The sequence below is a fragment of the Corvus moneduloides genome, chromosome 4, assembly GCF_009650955.1.
Source record: "Corvus moneduloides isolate bCorMon1 chromosome 4, bCorMon1.pri, whole genome shotgun sequence".
NCBI lineage: Eukaryota > Metazoa > Chordata > Aves > Passeriformes > Corvidae > Corvus > Corvus moneduloides.
This window is the reverse complement of record NC_045479.1, coordinates 46,034,351-46,053,745: the sequence shown is the minus strand read 5'-3', so window position 1 is coordinate 46,053,745 and position 19,395 is coordinate 46,034,351. Positions and strand designations below refer to the sequence as shown.

Genomic DNA, 19,395 nt, shown 5'->3' with positions numbered 1-19,395 from the left:
TGAAAGGAATTGGCAGCTTCCATGACTTCCTATGGGGATTCTCATATTTACATTGTTTAGACTTGAAGGAGAGTGTTAGAGATATGGATAAATATAACATTTATTGGTGAGGTCTTGTGCTTTCCCCCAGTATTTGTCAGTAACTGCAATTTTCTGTCACCCTCTGGAAGATGGAAAGGAAAAGAATTTCAAGAGCACCAAGGGAACACAAAAAGTGACTACCTCTTCCATACTTAATGTGAGTGGATAAATACATGACATTAGTTTCCAGTGCTGGCACTCACTTCAGCTGTGCAAGTCCTCCTTCCCACCCCTCCTTCCCCTCCTCTTCTAACAGAAGAGGAAAGCCAGGAGGAAGTAGTAACATGGCATTCCCTGTGTGTTGCAAAGGAAGAATATTGCCTCCCCTGGTGCTGCTTTGATGAATCTGTGTTTAGTCAGAAGTTAGATCAGTAAAGCTTGCACTGGAGAGTGTGAAATAGCATTGATCAGACTGACTTCTGAAGCACGGTGAAAGACAAAAAGAGTCAAATAAACCAGGCATCCTGGTTTATTTTGCTGAGCACAGGGAAAGCAGGTGTGTAGCTGTTGCTTGTTGTAATACCCAAGCTGGCACTGTTGTGGGGAGCAGCCCGTGGGGCACGTGTGGCTGAGCCCAGGCTGTGCCGAAGGCTTCAGTGGCCTCTCCCATCTGCCAGCCACAGGCAGCCTGAGGAGGGCTCCTCTCCTCTCCTTCACAGCCTTCTGCCTGCCAGAGGGGTTATTTTAGAGTTCAGCTCTTGAGAGGATGCAGAGGAGGGGTAATGCTGGGGAAGTTTTGAAGCCAAGGGTAAAGGGAAATAAAGTAGAGAAAGCTGTGAAGGAGCAGGATGTGATGGACAAAAGCAGTGCACATCAGCAGGGACCTTTTTTGGATGAATTGGGAGATAAATGCAGAGTTGTGGCAAGGCACAGAATTTATGTGGGGTGTAGGAAAAAGGAAATACAGAGCAGAATATGCAAAATTAAAATCTCACCATATAGTAAAGGAAGGAAAGGAAAAAATGTGATAAAACTGCATAGGTTTGTGTTGCTGGCTGGAAGCTGATATGAATTTTATATGTGTTCATTGCAGCTTATTGTAAGAGCTCCCCTCAAAGAGTTTTTTGTTCAAGATCAGGTTTCATATCATACTGGTTTTGTTTCTTTGCAATGTATGTAAATATCTAAAAATGGTTTTGTTATCCCAAACAGTTCATTAGATGCCATCCTCTGGTGTGTGTGCCATCACCTGCCTGGTGCTGGGCAGCTCCCTCATGATGGGATTTCTTGGTACTTTCTGTACTGGTACTGAATTTTGAAAATTATTTGTCGTATTTCAGTGTTATACGTTGCTAGATTTCTTCATTGTTTACACATTGTAAAATGGTGATAGCTTTTCCTGACTTTATGAGGTACTTTGATACCTCTGTATGAAAAATTCTGTGTGAAACTTGACTTCTGTTGTTATGTAAGTAGTTTACTGCCAGGGGTCTTTTTGGTACAAGTTAAATTTAACTATTTTGAAATCATCTATTTTACTTGCATAGAATTGTTTGTTCTTCTGCTTGTATCTGGAGGAATAAAAAGTATTTTCAAACAGAAAATAGACCTTTACATAAATTGGTGTCATCTTCACCAACAGTATAGAGAGGGTTAAGACAAACCGGGTGAGGATAGCAGTTTTTCAAGTTTTTTGCTTCTCATCCTTGTTTTATCACATAACTTGCCATTAGGATAGCACGTGTTCAGAAAAGCACCTAAATTATTAATTTTGTTAGTTGAATTGTAACCTTTTGCAAAATGCTTATATGATGAACTACAGGAGGCAGTAAAAAGATGACACAAGTGCCTTCTGCAGTCCTTCCTAGACACAGAGAAACTTCAGCACTTCCCATGGTGATTTTGATGTGGTCATAGCTGGGTCTGCTGGTGATCAATACATGTATGCCATAACTTAAAAGAAAAAAGACACTCTGTAATCACAGAAATTAACAGCGAAACAAGAGTTTTTGGTTATCTGACACGTCCTCTGAGGTCAGTGAGAACACAGCTTTGTCTATGAGTTTTGTTAAGAAAGCTGGGAGAAGCTAATCTAATTTGAATTTCTGGTGGGTTTCTGGGAGGAGTAATCAGTGAAGCTGTCAGCTGGCTTACTGCATAAGACTCATGTAGTATTTTGCAGCAAGGGTGAGCCTGTCCTGATGTAGGCTCTGAACACTTTGTGTCAGGGATGTACTCTCTCCAGTGTTTGGTCTCTACGCAGGAGAGCTCTGGGTGCATTGTTATGTCTTGTTAACAGAAATAGCTGCAACGGGTGCTTTACTAAATCTCACTGGGGTTTGCTCCATTTCTTTAAATGTATCACCAATTTTCTGCCTTAGGAGTTCCAAACACAATTTTGGATGAGAAGTATGCTGAAATAATGTTAGTTTGGGGTTTTTTCCTATAATTTTAATTTCAACCAAAAGTGGGAATTTTTCTGAAAAAACCTTAGTTCTTACATGACAACCCATTTCTGAGGAATGTATAACATCCAAAATTTTGGGTAGCTAAAATACATGCATTTCAGTTCAGATTTCTAGCTTGAGGCAGGACTCTTGTTATCCCTGAGCTGACAATGTTGTTGCTCACTGCATGAGTTTCCTAATTTATTTGACCATCGCTATCAGATCCCTAAAGCATTACAATAAATCCCTGACACATCTGCTGAAGGGGCAAAGAACAATCTTAGGGCTTCTGGCTAGTCACTCCAGTGACAGGGTGAGGACACTCTCAAAGGCAGTAACTTTTGAAGGAAATCACAGTGGGACAGAGAAATACGTTATGTCATATGCAGATGGTGTTTAACGACAGAAAATTTTTTGTCTTTTGCTAGAAGCCATTGACTCAGAAGACTTGTGATTCAGGTGCTGGGGAAGGAAAGACATTGCTTGCCATAGCAACCTTAACATCACCTTACAGTATGTCTGTCAGTTGTGCTAGGGCTAATTTGTCATGTAAAGTGTATGCTATGTATGTCACATTTTGCTGTCTGTTCATTTGTTTTGATAATCAAGATCTTGACAGATTTGTCCCACATGGTAGGATTTATAGTAAGGATTTTCTTATCACTGAATTAAGTTGATACACATAATCCTAGTGTCCTGCACAAGAACTGAATAGAAATGAAACATATTCAGACTAGATGCTAAGGTCTTGCAGAAAAAGCACTCACCCTTCCCCAATCAGTTATTCTCCTTGATTTTTTTTCCCTTTTTTTTTTTCCATTCTTTCCTGTGATTTGTTTCAGTTCTTTGCAGGAGGAACCATAGACAAGAGAATAGACATTGACTTTGAGAAGGTTAAATATTTCCTCTTCTATTAAAAGACCTTTCTTTTTCATAAGATGCAAAGTTTAATTCTGTAAAAAACACACGTGAGTTTTGAATATACACTGCTTTTGCCTCCAGTGTGAACTCTCACATACATGCTGCCTGTAATTTGAAGTTTGATAAGCAAATTCCTTTTTCAGAGATGTTACTTCCTCCCCTGTAGTAAATGAAAGCGTCACATTCTTGTCTCTGAAGACAATGAGTTGAAAATACGGGGTCTCACTTCTTAAGGGCAAATACAAATGTGAACAGATTTAGCCACAGGAGTTGCCTACCTGGCCTGAGGCCCCTTGTTCTTCTTTTGAAATTAAATGGTTCAGTAGTACAGAAATTGGCTCTGGAGTATTGAGATTACATTTCTCCATTTTTATATTGCAGCAGGCTGCTTTAGTCTGGGCAGGCAAGTTGATGGATAGGTGTGGGGACACAGGGAAGGTATGTGTCTGCCTGTGAGCATCTTTAAACTCTTACAAATATAAGTACAAGAACTGCCTTACTGAAGGAGCTGAGAAAGACTGTACAAGTGGTCTTGAACATTTTGAGATAGATAACTGTCTTGGTTTTGGAGACAAAACTTCAGGAGGAAAGGGCCTCCCCTTTTCCTCCACGAATAAGACAATAAGAAGTGAAAGTGGGAAAAAGAAGCCAAACTGTTTATTAACACCAAACAAACCAGGGTAGAACAGGATAAAAAAACCCTCAAAATACAACAAATTCCCAGAGAGGGAACAGACACACAGGCTTGGACCAGCCGGGGCCACCCTGCAGGCCTGCCAGGGCCACCCACAGGCTCCCCGGACTGGAGAGGAAGGAAGGGGAAGGAAAGGGAAAAAAGAGCAAGAAAAAACCCAACAGAACCTTTCCCCAGCTAGCTGGAACACAAAGGAAACCCAAAAAGCAGCACAGTGCTCCCGGCGCACTCCCTCCCCAGCCCTGCCCAGAGCCTGGAGCCCTTGGGCTGAGCCGTTCACCTGCCCCCTCCGGTCCCTGGCTCCGGCCCCGGGTCCCTCTTACAGGCACAGCGTCCTCGGGCATTGAGCGGATGGGTGAGGAATAAAGCGGCTTCATAATGTCAGCCCAGGACAATAACTCCAGACAGTGTCTCCTAAAATATCTATCCTGCAAAGATATAATTTTATTTCACTATTTTTAAGAAATAGCACTGTTTGCTTTTGGTAATGTATAAGGGTACCAAGCACACTTACCACACTGTTGGACAAAGCATGGTGGCCGTTGCCTAGCAAGGAAAGTTTAGATAAACCACAGAATCACAGACTGCTTTGGGTTAGAAGGGACCCTTAAAGATATTGCTTTTCCCAGCACTAGTATTGGAGAGAACATCAGTGGAGAATTACAAAGCAAAGATCTTTGGAACAGGAGATTTTGTTTCGTTTCTCACCACATTTCTCTGGTCTAGAGTCTGCTTTATCTTTATTTATGACTGATATTGACAACCAAAATACATTAGGTTGCTTGGGCATGTATTTCAAGAAGGGCATATTTTGCAATCCAAAACTCAAAACATCTGGGAGAGCCTGTTTTCACTGTGTGAAAGTTTAATTGGGAAGGATTTTCATCCCAGATGAATTGCACTGGTGTTGCTACTATTTCATCTATTGATACTCATCAGTGAAGAAGGGTGCTAAGCTGCTCTTCTTCAGAACACAGTGATGGTTTTTATCTGCTTCAGTCTTGGTAAAATAAATGAGACCATTGCCTCTACAGTTCCAGCTTCCCACCTGAAGGTTTCTTTTAAGTGATCTTGATGTTTGTATTGTTTCATTCATATTTTTTAGCATAAAAAGCATTTAGCATGTTTTTATGCTAAATACAAGTTAAGTGCTTCACTGTAATTTGCACCATTCTTTAACTGTAATGTGATTGAATTATTTTCCTCTGCTGTACATTATCCTTTGGCAATTTTAGGAGGCTATGTTCAAAAAGAGTTTTTAATGCCTCTGTCCAGGGAGCTCAGTCAATCCAGGAGTCCTGCCAAGCTGCAGTAAGGCTGAAGCAGGATGCAGGGGTAGCAGCAGCTGAACAGAGGGTGAGTGTCAGTGGTGTCCCTGTGGCCGGGCAGCGAGGGCTGGGTGGGCACCCGCCCCTGAAAACCGCTGATGTGTGATAAATCTCCCTTCTGAAGCTGACAAGATCTTCGTTTTGGCTTTTTATTCCAGGAAAAAAGAGAGGGGTTCAGACTAAGGATCTGAAATTTTGTTCAGAGATAAAGCAGGATTTGCTATGCTAATTTCTTTTCCACAGAACATCAAAATAGAAGGAAAAGATGTGTCATTAATCAGATTTCATTTGTCTCCATCTATGTAGCTCTGCAGGATTTTTGTAACTTTTTCTACATTTTTCATCCTAACTCCTTATATCTGAGTTCAGACCTGAAATTTCTGTTTCTTGATGGGCGAGTGTTGCAGGGATCTTAGCTTTGGAAGGGCACACAGGCAAGGCTGAGCTCTGGTGTGCTGCAAGGGCTCAGGGCACCCTGACACGGGTGGGGTGGCTGGCACGGGGCCAGGACCAGGCTGTGCCCAGGCAACCTGCTGGGTCAGCATCCAGCAGAAAGACCCCTGCACCTCTCTGACAGCTGCCACAGTAATCAAACACCAGCAATTTTCAGGCAAAGACACATCTAATGACATTAATTTTCTTCTAGAGCAGACGGTACGGTAACTAAAGCCAGGTTGATTGGGCTTTACTGGGACATTTACCTAATGATCTCCTAGAAAGCAGGTAGACTGGCAGTGATTTTAAGCTTTAGAAAGCCCAAAGAGTGTACAAAGTAAACCTTTGATGCTCTGGGGATTTTAAAGGAGAGGAAGCTACATTAGTTTTAGATCGTTACAAAACATTTGCTGACGACAACAGAATTAATGGTGCTTTTATGGTGGTCAGTTACTGACTGCCAACAAACAGAGTTGATTTCAGTTCACATTGTTATTTTAAATCAAGCTAGCTAGTCTAAACCAAACTCAGGTAGTCTGACTAGCTGACAGAGTTGAGAGTAGTGTGGGCAGTTCCTCCTGCAGCATTGTGTGGTGTTCTCCTGCATCCATCATTCTATCAGGTGTGTGTTGGGAGCCAGGTTTGAGATTCAATCACATTCACCACCTAATGCTATCTTTAGGGTGGTGAAGTCATGATTAGTTACACGTAAGTATCCAAGTCCCCTCTGCCTAACTACTTTAAAGACATAGCTCATACCTGTGTTACAAAATTATTTTTTACTATAGTAATGTTGACTTCTGACAGTTATATTACAACATCTTTATACTTTGGCAGAGGAGAAAAGCAGCTGCTTTTATGGCCTGATTCAGTACAGTTCTCCACTCAAGGCTATGAAAACTTCCCTAATCCTGTTGTGTTCTTCTAGGGCACAGTAGGCCATTTATATGGGGCAAGACAGAATTATCTACTTTATTGCTGTATCCCTCAACAGTTTTTCCAGATTGTCACTTCTGTGAGCTTTGAAAGTGAATGGTGGCGTGTCCATATTGGTAAATGTGTCTCTGTACTGGTAGTGCCATATTCATGACAAACTGTTCTTTTCAGCATCTTCACTTTTGAAATATTCGGGTGTACCAAAACTACTCTTGCAGATTTATCCAACTAATGGTACTTACACTCAAAGGGACTCTTAGCAAGGGACTTCTCATGAGTAATGAATAATTTTTCATTTTGTATTTCTATACCAATTACCGGTATAAAACTTAAAACTTTTAATTGAGAAAACACACAAGACATGATAATTACATTTGAGTGCTGGAGACTGCAAGGGTGGCCACAGCAGAACTTGGATGGGTGTAACAGCCCTCCATAATACGTTCTTTGAAAAGCTCTGTAAAGCCTTAAAAGGCTTATTGAATTGATGCCCTTGCAAGACTGGTGTTACTTATTTTATAAGAATGTAAAAAGGAAGAGCTTTTCTAATGACACAGGTATCAGAGGAAAGAACAGAGCCAAGGAGTTTCTCACCACTGCTCTCATCCTCTGAACCAGTTCCTGCTGCTTCAGCACTTGAATTAGTTTTGTACTGTGAGTTCAGTTTCTCATTGAGGCTCTTCATTGATATTTACCGTTGTTTGATCTGGGACTGAAATGGCATATCTCAGATCCAAATGGTCTTTATTTCTTTTTTTTTTTAAGCAGATATAGCTTGAAAGCTTTGAAACCAATTAGGACAGCAATAAAATGTACTTTTATAAATGTGTTTGAAGTGTGTTTGAAGTTCAAAGTCATCATGTGATCATTAATGCTGTTGGACTCTATGTTGTATTAGCAGCTAACATTAGCTAAGGAACTTCCAGGTAAGTACATATTGTAGGTTTTTGTGCAAGAACTGGTAAATTTGGAGCTTTAGAATTGAAAGAGTAAAGGGATCATATTGCCAGTATAAGATTTCTGGAGAGGCAAATAATAAACATGGGCAAGCTATCAGCAAAGGGTTGCATGGAGGGAAATCTCAGAGCTGTTCTGTCTCTCATAGCTCCCAGGAGTTGGTGAATTATGGACTTCCTAGGCAGGTAGATGACTAGTGAATGATCTGTTATAAATAAAGGTCTAATACCTTTTGGAACTCTATTCTGCTTTTTGCTTCCTTTGAGTTTTGGTAATGCATTCCACTGTCAAATTACTCGGAAAAAAAATTCCAGGCTTCCTTTTGTTGTTTTAAATGTATCATCGGATCATTTTATTGTGTAACGTGAGAAGGAATGCCTTCTGTATCAGGAGAATAAATATAGATTTGGATGAAAGATGCAGGGAAAGTGAACTATTACATATCTGTATTTCTCATTTGTGCTTCATAGCTCTTCCATTTTCTTTAGATGATTTAGAGATGGAAAGACCAGGACTGCTGGCTGCATTCAAATATGGATATTTCTGGTGTTTCTGCAGTTTCAATGGTTCCTGCTCCATTGTTAGTCTTTTCCTCAGGCAATTTGAGGAAACTATCCACAACTCCAAACCTATTTTCTGAGTAGATATAATTACTTTAAAGACCATGACTCTGAATATTTTAGCAATGTTCCCTAAGTGCATTATTTAATGTTTATTGACATGGGACTTCACATCTAGATTTATCTATAATCAGAGTTTTTCCCCACAACTTTGTTCATACACGTTAGGTTTGGCCATCCTGATTAATCCCTGTTTCCTTTAAATCATTTCAAGATTATTTATGAATAATTATACTCTGTATACTCCATAGTGTTACAACTATCTAGTGCAGTTAAGAGCCATCAGCCTGATTTCACATGATCATATTATTTTTAAAAAGTGAAGTTGTGTGGGATAGTTTCCTGATATGGTTTAAAAACAGTGAAGTTGTGTGAGATGGTTTCCTTATAACTAACTGATGAGATAGAGAAAGTCAAGGTCCTTCTAGAATATGTTAACAAAGTCCTGACACCAACCAATTTTTATTCCTAAGGCCTGAAAGTTCAGTATAGGCATCATTTGGTCTTTTGCGGTTCCCTAATGATTATGGCACCAGTTTAAGAGTGATAAGGAAGCTGCTCAGAGTAAAAACCTTGGGAAAGAATATCCTCGATGACACTGAGAAAGAAAAGAGAAAAAAAAACGTTTCTGAGCAGTCTGAAGTTTGGCTAGTAGACCTGTAAAAGGAATCGTACTTTGCCCAAAGAATGCTAGCCAGCTCATTCTCATTGGGTTGATAGATAAATGGGTTAAAACAGAGGGGTGATTTTCTTTTTTTCCAGTGTAGAACAAAAGGAACAAGTAGATCTTGTAAACAATCGTGGCAATGAGGATTCCTCATGTGCTTGCTTTCCATTTCTCTTTAGAAAGGTATTTGCATTTTGGACAAGGAATCCCATAGATCCCATGGGATCCCATAGATCCCATGTGAATTTAGTCATGCATGGGAAAAACAATAAATAGATATCAGTAGACTGGACTTGTGTAATATGATGTTATGGGTGCCCCCTACCTTCCAGGAAGCATTTGAGCCCAATGGAAAATTCCACTTATGGAGCCCATTTGATTTACAGTCAGGCAGGCCTAAATAGTCTTAAGAGAAATTACAGTCCTCTTGGGAAATACAGAACACAGGAATTCCATGTCCTGCCTTTTCTCTTGCCACCCTTACTTTGCTGTGACTTTGACCAGTGCATGAAGTCTTGGTAGCTGTGGTAAAGGATAGGAGGTCAAACAAGTGTCTTTCCTAAATTAATGTTCCAGAGAATATTGCATTTTGTTCTAGACACAAATTCTTTCGTTTTTATGTTCATGCATTTTTAAGCATGCTCTGATGACTGTAGAAAACATACAGCATTTTTACTTTGAGTAAGATTTTAATGTATCTTGTAGGGAGTGTGGTGAGATTTTCCGGTTTATTATATTTGCAAAAATCCATTTTATTGAAGCCTAAGTCCCTTTCAATGACTTTGTACTTCCATAGTTTGCACCTTCATTTAGCCTACTGGTTAATATATACATTACGTTATTTTAGAGCTCAAGCTGGCTAGCTTATATGCAAATTCTGAGTCTTTGAGTTATATTTAATGAAGATTTTTAAGTTTTTCTCTGCATTCATAGGTCTGGAAAATTCCTTGTTTTTCTAATATGCAAACTGACTGATGCATATGATCACCTGATTCCAGCAGCTGAGGCTTTATGAAAAACATTAAATATCACAACGGACTAGAAGATCTACCCAGACTGAGGTTAAGCTTTATGAGTTCAAACCTTTGTTAAGAACAGTGAGGATATGCAAAAGCTTTCTCCAGCTCCATTTTTCTTATGATACTTTTGTTTTACAGCTATGAAGCCCTTAGACTATAAATTGCATTGCCATCTATTCCGTGAGCCAGATTTCTGGGAATTCCTTAAAATTTAGAGAGTAAATGCTGTAGGGTTGGTACATCAGGAGGAGAGTGTGAATTCAAGGGCTTGCAAAGAAAGCTTGGAATTCCACATATGCTTCACTGGGTTTCACCACTGAGTTTGGACCAACAGCTTCACTATCTTCACTTAAAATGAATGTTCTATTTTATTATGTCTTTTAGCTGTGTGATAAAGAAGTTATACAGAAGTGAGTGATCTTTAATTTGCAGTGTCATTGTCTTGAATTTTTTAAGCATGGGTGCTTATAATTAGGCATTGATATAGCTCAGTGAGGTACCTATATACCAAATGCAAGTCATCTCCTAGATATTTAAAATTAATTAGGGGACCTAAACAAGCACATATTGTTTGAAAGTGTTAACAAATTTTGTTGTAATTCTCTTAAACCTCATCCCTTTGCATTACTGATTGCTGGTTTCACTGTAAATTATTATTTTAATCTTTATGGTAAGATTAAATTGTAGGCAATGAACACAGAGAACTCCACAATTAAGAAAAGCATTGCATTATTGAAATATCTATGAATTACATATAAAATAAGAATGACCTGATTATGTTTTTGTACCTTTTTGATCCCTTTAGGTACAAAATGTTGGAGGGCAATAAAGATGAGAAAGTTGGAAAGAAAGAGATTGCTTTCTTCCCAGTATCAAATTCAACTTGACCAGAGCACATCACATCTTTCTTTTTAGTTAATACTTCCACCAAGTTTTGCCTTGAATGTCATTCCATGCTGCACAAAGTTTAGTCTTTTGACCACATGTAAGATCAAAGTTGCATATTTACATAGAGCTCAGGAATCTGGAAGTACACCTTTCCTTCTCAAATAAATCTATTCAGCCCTTCAGACTGTGCAGTGGTTGCAGAAGCAGAAGACAGAACCTTTTTACTCTGTATGAGCAGAGGGCAGGCACTTGATAAATTAATGGAGAAGCTTATGTTGTCTCCAGAGAAGTAAGCAAAAGAGCCAGAGAAGGAACAACAACAAAAAAAATAGACACTGTAAGGGGAAACTGCTGAAAGCTTAACTGTAGCTTTCTATTGCTTATTTTGTCTATTGGTTTTTGTTGGTGTTGTTTGTTTCTTTTATATAACTGGAATCCTGTAATAATATGTCCTTTTTTCCCCCCAATTTTTTAAGAACTAATTTTAAGAGAGTATCAAAAATATACCAGGGTTAATCATGTTTCCTTTCAAGAATGTAGTTTAGCTCTCAAACCGTGTGTGTGTCAGAGGAAGACGTTTCAGTGGAAGAAGAGAACACTTTCATCGAAAGATGGCAGGGTTGTCCTTGCATGACTGTTGTCTTGTTCATTGATCTGGCTTTCTTAAGTTCAAAATTTACACATCTGAGAATCTTTCTGCACCTCACAATACAGAAATCTTCAAAGATTGAGTTGATGTTTGCTACATGGGTTTAAACCTCTCAGCGTGAATACCATTTCATGTGAGTGTGGAGGAGTAGAACAGAGGCTGATTCTTTCTAAAAATGATGAACCTGCCTCCATGGTTCATCTTTGAAATCCTTGGGCTTTGGAGGAAATTCGTAACCAAACCTACCTGCTCATGTTCTTCCGCCAAATAAAAATTAATCTTACTGTTCTGTTTCAGAACAGTGCTGGAAGCTGCTATGTGAAGAGCTTGCTCTCTTAATGGTCATTATTTGATTCTTCCTGACTCCACTGATTTATTAAAGGAGATGAAATTTAATTAAGATTTAGTCTCAACCTATTTGTAATTTACCTAGAGGTTCTAGCAAACTTTACTACTATGCAGAGTTTGCAGCAATGGTCCAGTTTTTCCTGTAGGTTTCTCTGCTTGGCTCTTATCCTGTCTATTAGGTAAAATTAGGGCCCAGAAAATCGGATTATTATATCCCAAGGGACTGAACTGATAAGCAGCACATGATTGTTGATTTGCTTGCTACCCGGTGTTGCTGGTGTTTGAGTTGCTGCTAGATGCAAAGCCAATTTGTTATCAATTAGTGCTCATTAGAATCATTTCCTGTTATCGATTTTAAATGTTTGACAAAGCACTTTTAGGAAACTGCACCCAAAAAAAACAGTAGCAGTACATCGCTGCTTAGTAAATGCAACTCTTTAGGGCCCAGTGTCAATCTTAACTAATTGGTTTCATTGGTTTCCAAGTAATTATTTCTGCTTTGGATCCCACCTGATATCCTCTCCCGATTAAAAATGTTTTGACTTAAGCACTTGATACAGTTCTTTATGAGCAAAGTTGCTGAGAAAGTAAAGATAAAATAAAAGCAACTTCTGTTTTTTCCATCCTGTTTTGTTATGGCTTGGGCTTTTTATCTTGCATAACTACCATCAGATTACATGTTATACCATACAGGAATTAATGTCAGCCTTGAATTAAGTGTGATTTCCATTGGCCTTAATATTTAATGTCTGTTTAGTTTAATTTTAAATGCATCTTTTCCTTTATACACACATTGAAAATTGTGGCACCATTAAAATCTAATTTACAAATGGTAAAATTGAATATAATGACACATTAAAATAATAGCTTTGGTATCTGGGAGTCTGAGAGGGTGTATCTGTTGAGTTTCTGAGAAATTTGGCCTATAATTACTATTAATCTGTTATACAAGCAAGAAGGAAACTCAAATGTGAGATTATTAAATAAACAGTAAAATGTGTATATATATATTTTTATACATATAAAAATATGTAAAAAGCACCAGGTCAGGCACAATTGTATTTCCTGTGTCCTGGATATGCAGGATGAATTGTTATGGACCTATGCCTTTTATGAGTACAGTGAAATTTTGGCTAAATTTGGCAGTGTCAAAGCTGGAGCTATCGGTATAGCCATCTGGGTTAATTTTCTCTCCTTCCTTCTTTAGTTTAAATTTTTAGCAACATCAGCTCAGGTTTCACAAGTGCTCTCCTAAAATGCTTGCAAATATTTAAAATGTATTCTGTGATCCCTGTTGCACAAGGTGGAGACCTAACATAAGACTTGACTTGTGCCTTTCCCACCCCCATTAATGAATTAGTCTCACAATTACTGTAAAAATTGAGGCAAGTGTGGGTAATATCCATGCAGCTTAGTCTCTCTAACCTTAATAAACAGAGTTGGTATTGACACAAGTGGATTTTGTTTAACCACAGTACATTTGCTTCTTAATTAGTGAATATTCATCTGTCAGCAGCAGCAGCTATGACACCCCTCCCCGCTAACACGTTCTGTCATAAATAATCAATGAGAGGCTATTAATATTCATGAGTGGGAATCTGTGTAGTCATGTGCACTGATGCAGAGACAGGGGGAGTGTTGCCATGAACTGAGTCGAAACTCTGTGCGTGTATACGTGAGTGTAAGATAGTTAGGGAAAGGGAAGAAGAGCATGCTGCTACACACTGCCCTGCCTTGTGCTTCCAGCTAACAGTGGCGTGCCTGTGTGTCGGGGCTGGAGTGACTGATGAAAAACAGTAGACAAGTCTGGAGGGTGATTCCCCGTCAGTGCATTTGCCTTTCAGTGCTGGGGAAATTAGAGGCTTTGCTCTTGTGTTGCTTATTAGGATGGGCTGCAATCTGTGCACTTTTCAGAAGAGAGAGGAGCACTACAAACTGCTCTATGAAGTTTCACAGGTGAGTGCAGAGGATAATACCAGCATCTCCAGAGTAAAAATGTATGTGCTTTACAGAGAGTAAGTAGAGATGCTTTTGTTTTGCTTTGCCTTTTTTCTTTGCAAAATTGCTAGCAAAATTTTTGGGGGGATGTTGGTAATTATTAGTATTTTGGGTGCCTGTTGTTTTCTGCTTGTATGCCACTCCCCCTTCATATGACTTCCTGTGGGATTCTTTTAACATTTTTGTGCATCTTCTGCCAAGATGTCAGTCATGTAGCAGCAGTCTCGTTGAACCATATCAGTGATGTTTTAAGGGAGTCCTTGGCTTGGGTAATAAGACTGATTTCAGATAAACTGCACTGCTGCCTCTGCAAGCCTTAGGTCTGTGATCTCAGGTATTTTTAAGTTAAGGAACAAAGTTTCTATGGCATGTCTGTGCTGGCTGAGAAGTATGTTAAATTTTCAGATTAATTAATTAAAACTGAAATAATTCTGAAACATGTCACCTTTAAACAGGTGCTGAGTACAACAGGGTTCCATGGGTGAGATGTGCTGCTTGTTCATTCATTGTGTGTGCATTATTTCTGTATACTACTAGACAAAGATCATAATCCCATTTAGGTATTTTGGTGTCTCTTTCAGCATCCTAACAGTGTAGTGCACAGCAGAGTAGCAGTCTGCTGCTGCTGTGTTCCCAGCTCCCTGAGAATAAGATGAGAAAAGACGAAACAAGTACTTCCCACAATAGCCCATAATTTTTGCTCGGATCCTATTGAATCAGTATTTGATTTGCAGCTTTTTGTTTGTTTTTTTTCCTCTTGGCATAGCAGACTCACACATACTAAAGTTTAGTGCCTTTCAGCGTCTGTTCTTTCCCTCTCTATAATTTGTTCTGGCTTTGACACATTGCTGTTGACAGAGGCTGAACACTGGCAGTTTTGGACTGCACTGCTGCTGACAGGCAGTGCAGGGGAGAAAAAACAGCTTAGAATGTTGGTGGTCCATTGGCACAGCAGCAGCTAAGCGCCCAGTGCCGACTGCTTCCCTCCGAGTTCCTCCTGACGTGATTCACTTCACAGTGGGCTAATTACAAAGTGGATTCTCTACACATGAAGCAGCCTCCTCAGTTGTGGTGTTAATGCACATTTTCATGGTAATGTGATCAGAGCCTCATTAGCCAGTTTCCAGAATGATCCTCTGCATTAATTAAATATAAAAATGACTCTTTTTATCACCATAGAGGGAAAGAAGAAGATTAACATTGTTAATTACTACTGGGGGCCATACCTCTGCATCATTTTTTACCACAGAATCAGCAAGTGAATTCAATCCTAAAAGAGTGTCCGTTTGCAGGTAACATGCCCATTGCCTTGCCTGGTGAATATGGTCTCTAGGTGGAACACTTCCCTTTAGTTCAATATTTAGTCGTAACCCCATCATCATTTTTTCTTACAGCAATAGCATAGGGAAAAGCATAGCAGCAGCACATTTCTCTCTCTTCCCTTTCCCTGTCCCCAGCTCTGGATTGCCAAACTGATCTGAAAGTGTAAAATGGAGTAGAGTAGGTCGGTGTCTGCATTTCTGTGCCAGGGAATAAGAAATGCAGGTTCTTCTGTGAAAGGAATTAGACATTTCTTAAAGGGCTGCATGTGTATGTGTAAAAAAGGCTGTGTCTGATTTACAGCAAATGCATTTTCAAAATATTCCTTGCAGTAATGTTGCATGGTAATAAATGTGATTGAAATTATCAGCAAACACAAAGATGGGGTTTTAAGAGATTCTAGAGAAATTCTTCCATCTATCTGTTATCTTCTATGCTATTGAGTTGGAGTGTCTGTGGATGTGAGCAACCAAGGTGCAAAATTAACTAATGCTTTCACTTTTTACTCTGGTGCTTGCCAGATAAAGTGTTATCCCTGGGAGGATCTTGGGGGCTTCCTTGGGGAGTTGAAATGCAGTGAGCCTGGTGCTACATCTTGTGCTGTTAGGGAAATGTCACTGATAAGGTGCAGAAGGAGAGCAGAGAAATGACTTAGTGTGCTCGCTGCCAGATCCTGTGTTCATCTGTAAACTCATCCCTATCTTTGTTTCAGTGTGTGGAGGTCAGAGCCCAAAGGATACTGAGCATATTTTTAACCAGGTGCTGCTGTAAAGATCAGGTAGTGTCTCATACCGTAACTGCTTCTGTGTACAATTCTGATTTGCTGCTGGGGAGGGGGCAGCAGTAGAATATGATAAATTAAATTAAGCCAAGGCAGGCATTACTACTTGATTTGCAAATCCCTTTTTAACTCTCCAATCCTGTAATTCCTATACCACAGGCTTGGCTCTTTCATCTACATGATTTCTGGAGAGCTTGGGACAAGCTAGCCTGCCGGGGACATGAATTGACTGAGGATGAGCTGTGGCTCACTAGCATATGTGGATCAGATAGATTAATTTATATTCATATAAAGAAGCAATCCTAGCTTCATCTGTCACTTTTCCCATGCTAGGCTACCTGATACTGTGGGTGGTCTCTGCATTCATATACTTAAAAATATAGTAAATAAAGAAAAGCATGTTTGAAGAGGAAAACCATGCAAATGCTTGTAGTGGGGCAGGTTTTCTGCAACTGTTTTTAGTGAGGTCAGATCCAGCACCACAGAGCTTTTTGTTGTAGAGCTGCTGGAAAATGAAGACATCATTAGAATATGTATAATTTCTCACTCTTCCCCCCATTCCTTTACTCCAGACTTGTCTTGTGCTGAGGTAACTGTTCAGAGCCATGGGGGCCCTGTCCAAAAGCATAATTTGCTTGTGTGATGGATATGTTTATTTTGATAACTGTGTTTTTCAGGTGCAGATTGGGATCAAAATAAAAAGCCAAATAGTCATATTTTAAGAATGAAAGCTTTTGAGATACCACTACGCATTGGTGAAGAACCCTTGTGCTTCTGAGTGCCTCTTCACCAGTCCTCAGCATGGCTCAGGTTTATTTCTTGGCTTCACTGAGGGAAGATATAAGGCATATTACCCTCATCAGGTCCTCTTCTCCATATGCCTACCAGTGCAGAAATGAAAGATGTCTCAATTTGAAATTTATGGCCCTACATGCTACTTCATGAAGCACTTTAATATTATTTCCTGTGTGCTGTATAAGCAGGATTGAGCTAATGAGTGTGCATCCAGGAAGTCTATGTCAAGTCACTTAGAGAGGGTAGGATCTGGTGTATGCTCATATCCATTAGGAGCAGACTTCTGGCATTCTCAGCTGATTTTCCCTTCCACTGCAGGGGTGGAAAGAAGTGAGTTAAAGTCATTTCTTAGCAGCATGATGAGGACTCTTCCCATTTAGCAGAAAGGATAAGAGAAATATGGCTAGGATTGAAGGGAATCAGCAGTAATCTTCAATAGCCTTGTTTGAGACTCAAGAAAATGCACGTTTTCTTCAGAACATTGTCGTTTTCATATAATAATTTCTGTTTGCTTGAATTTTTGTGCTTTGTTTTCAAAATGTGCAGTTAACCCAGAGAAAAAGAGGGGAAAGCAGGAGAGAGAACATTGCTTTTAGAGGTAAACCAAAGAGTGGTGCAGACTTAGTTTTTGAGTTACGTGTTAAGAAGCAGATCTAGCTCAGGTGAGCACAGAATTGAAAGGGAGAAAGGAGGAAAGCCAGAAGGGAAAACAGAGGCTATCTGGGATGGCTCACAAAGTCAGTGGTGGACCTGGGATTAAAACTGGAAGGTTGCAAGTTTATATTTTACATTTGACCTGGGATAATAGTAGAGCTTGCTTGCAGCATTTTCAAATCCTATGAAGACTTATTATGCAGTTTGCTTCTCATGTTGGTTTCCATAATTACCATAATTTTTACCAGTTTAGAGTTCTGATTTTATGTTCATTTTGATATCTCTTGGACTACTTGAAGTTCTAAGGTCTAGTGGTACATCTCTTCAAACTCAAAGCTGCTCACAAGAGAGACATCAAGCCTGCCCACTGTAACAGCAGAGACACTTCTGGATGTTTCAGGAGATGCTGCTTGTAGCTGACATTAGAATAAGGAAGACTGTTCCTTAGCACTGAGACCTGCCTTCTCTGATGAAGTTTGAGTTTGTTCAGAAGATTAATTGAGTAACTAGATGATGTGATACTTATCCTTGAACCAACCTTCAGCCACTAATATTCTCTTTTGGTACTTATGCCATGTGAGGTATTTACACGACAATTCCTCGGTGTGGTGGTTGCCATTAGCTCTCACTCTTTTCTGTAGATACCTGCCACAGCTTTGGTGTACCTTTGTTTGCTGTGTATCATTGCCACTTCTAAATGCCCTTCATGAATTTCACCAGCAATGGGAAAATACTAGCTTGTGTTGCATCAGCGCAAACACATTTTTGGTTTATATCTAAGCTCTCTTTTTATTAGAAATTCTGTAGCAGCACACTTTTACCTCTGGAGAATATGAAAGAAAAAAATCTGTATTTAATTGTCTGGAAATTAGCTGAATTACATGAGTTTAATTAAATCGGTAGCAAAAGTAGATCCGGTTTGATCTTACTGCATTTCCTGTCTTTTTCTTCTTGCTCCTCTAACTTTTTTAAAACAAGTGATAAGCCCCTGATTCTTGCTTAAAATAATTGCTTAAAAGAGATGACATCTTTAAGGCCGCCTCTTGTCTGACTTTAGGCTTACCACAGAGCTCTGTTTGGGTGTAAAGGCTCCCTGAGGAGGCCAGGAGGATTGGGATTTGGGTCTGGGAACACACAGGCTGCTTGAAATAACCAGCTCTGGCTGTCTGGTTGGATGGTGGCTGTAGAGAAGACATCCATGCATACAACCACACATGTAAGGAGATTGTCATCTGGTTCTCTAAAAACCTAAACCAGGTTTAGGAGGTTTTGTGATCATTCTTTTGAACTTGACGCCTAAATTATATGCCAAGTACCTAAGTATTACTTTTGATCTCAAACCAACAGAATTTGATAAAACACATTTTTTCTGGTATAATCCAGGAAACTGAAGCATTGCTACTGACTTCACTGGGGCCAGGCTTTCATTCTCTGTCCTTGTTTACTGTCTTGTAAAAGGCATATAATTTCTCTGCATACCTCAAGAGGAAAGATAAAGGAAGAGTCCTCCTGAGATAAGAAAGCAGACAATAGTAAGTGAGATAAGAATTCAGGGGATGAGTACAACAGAGGCAGCTATAAAAAACCATACTGAGATTATATCTGTAATCTGCAGAGATATCCTATGATTCTGTGATTCTGTATGCAATGCCATAAAAATTAAAAAAAAAAAAAAAGTGGTTCAGGTGCTGAATAGCATGATTTTCTCTGTCATTTTACTGTTTGTTCCTTGCATCTTGAATTTGACAATGGGGATTAAGGATTCTTCTAACGATCAGATTTTTATACGTTTTTACAGAGCCATCCTTTCTTGAGGCTTGCTTCCTGATGTGATTTGGTGTGGATATAATCCTTAGGCCTAGGGCAATATGTATCTTTATGTGAGTTCTATACCTCAGTGGTGTGATGAAGCCAGTC

At 39.5% G+C, this 19,395-nt stretch overlaps 1 protein-coding gene across 7 annotated transcripts in view; it reads left to right on the top strand.

The window, feature by feature from the left end:
• Nucleotides 1-19,395, top strand: part of PDZRN4 (PDZ domain containing ring finger 4) — a 268,192-nt gene that overhangs the window by 153,884 nt on the left and 94,913 nt on the right. The window contains exon 1 of one of the 7 annotated variants that reach the window (XM_032106451.1): nucleotides 13,665-13,886. The exons of the other annotated variants lie outside the window; for them this stretch is intronic. Within the exon in view, the coding sequence (XP_031962342.1) occupies nucleotides 13,818-13,886 (69 nt within the window). The 5' untranslated portion in view covers nucleotides 13,665-13,817. Of the gene's footprint in view, nucleotides 1-13,664; nucleotides 13,887-19,395 lie in introns of those variants that run through there. 7 annotated transcript variants of the gene reach the window in all.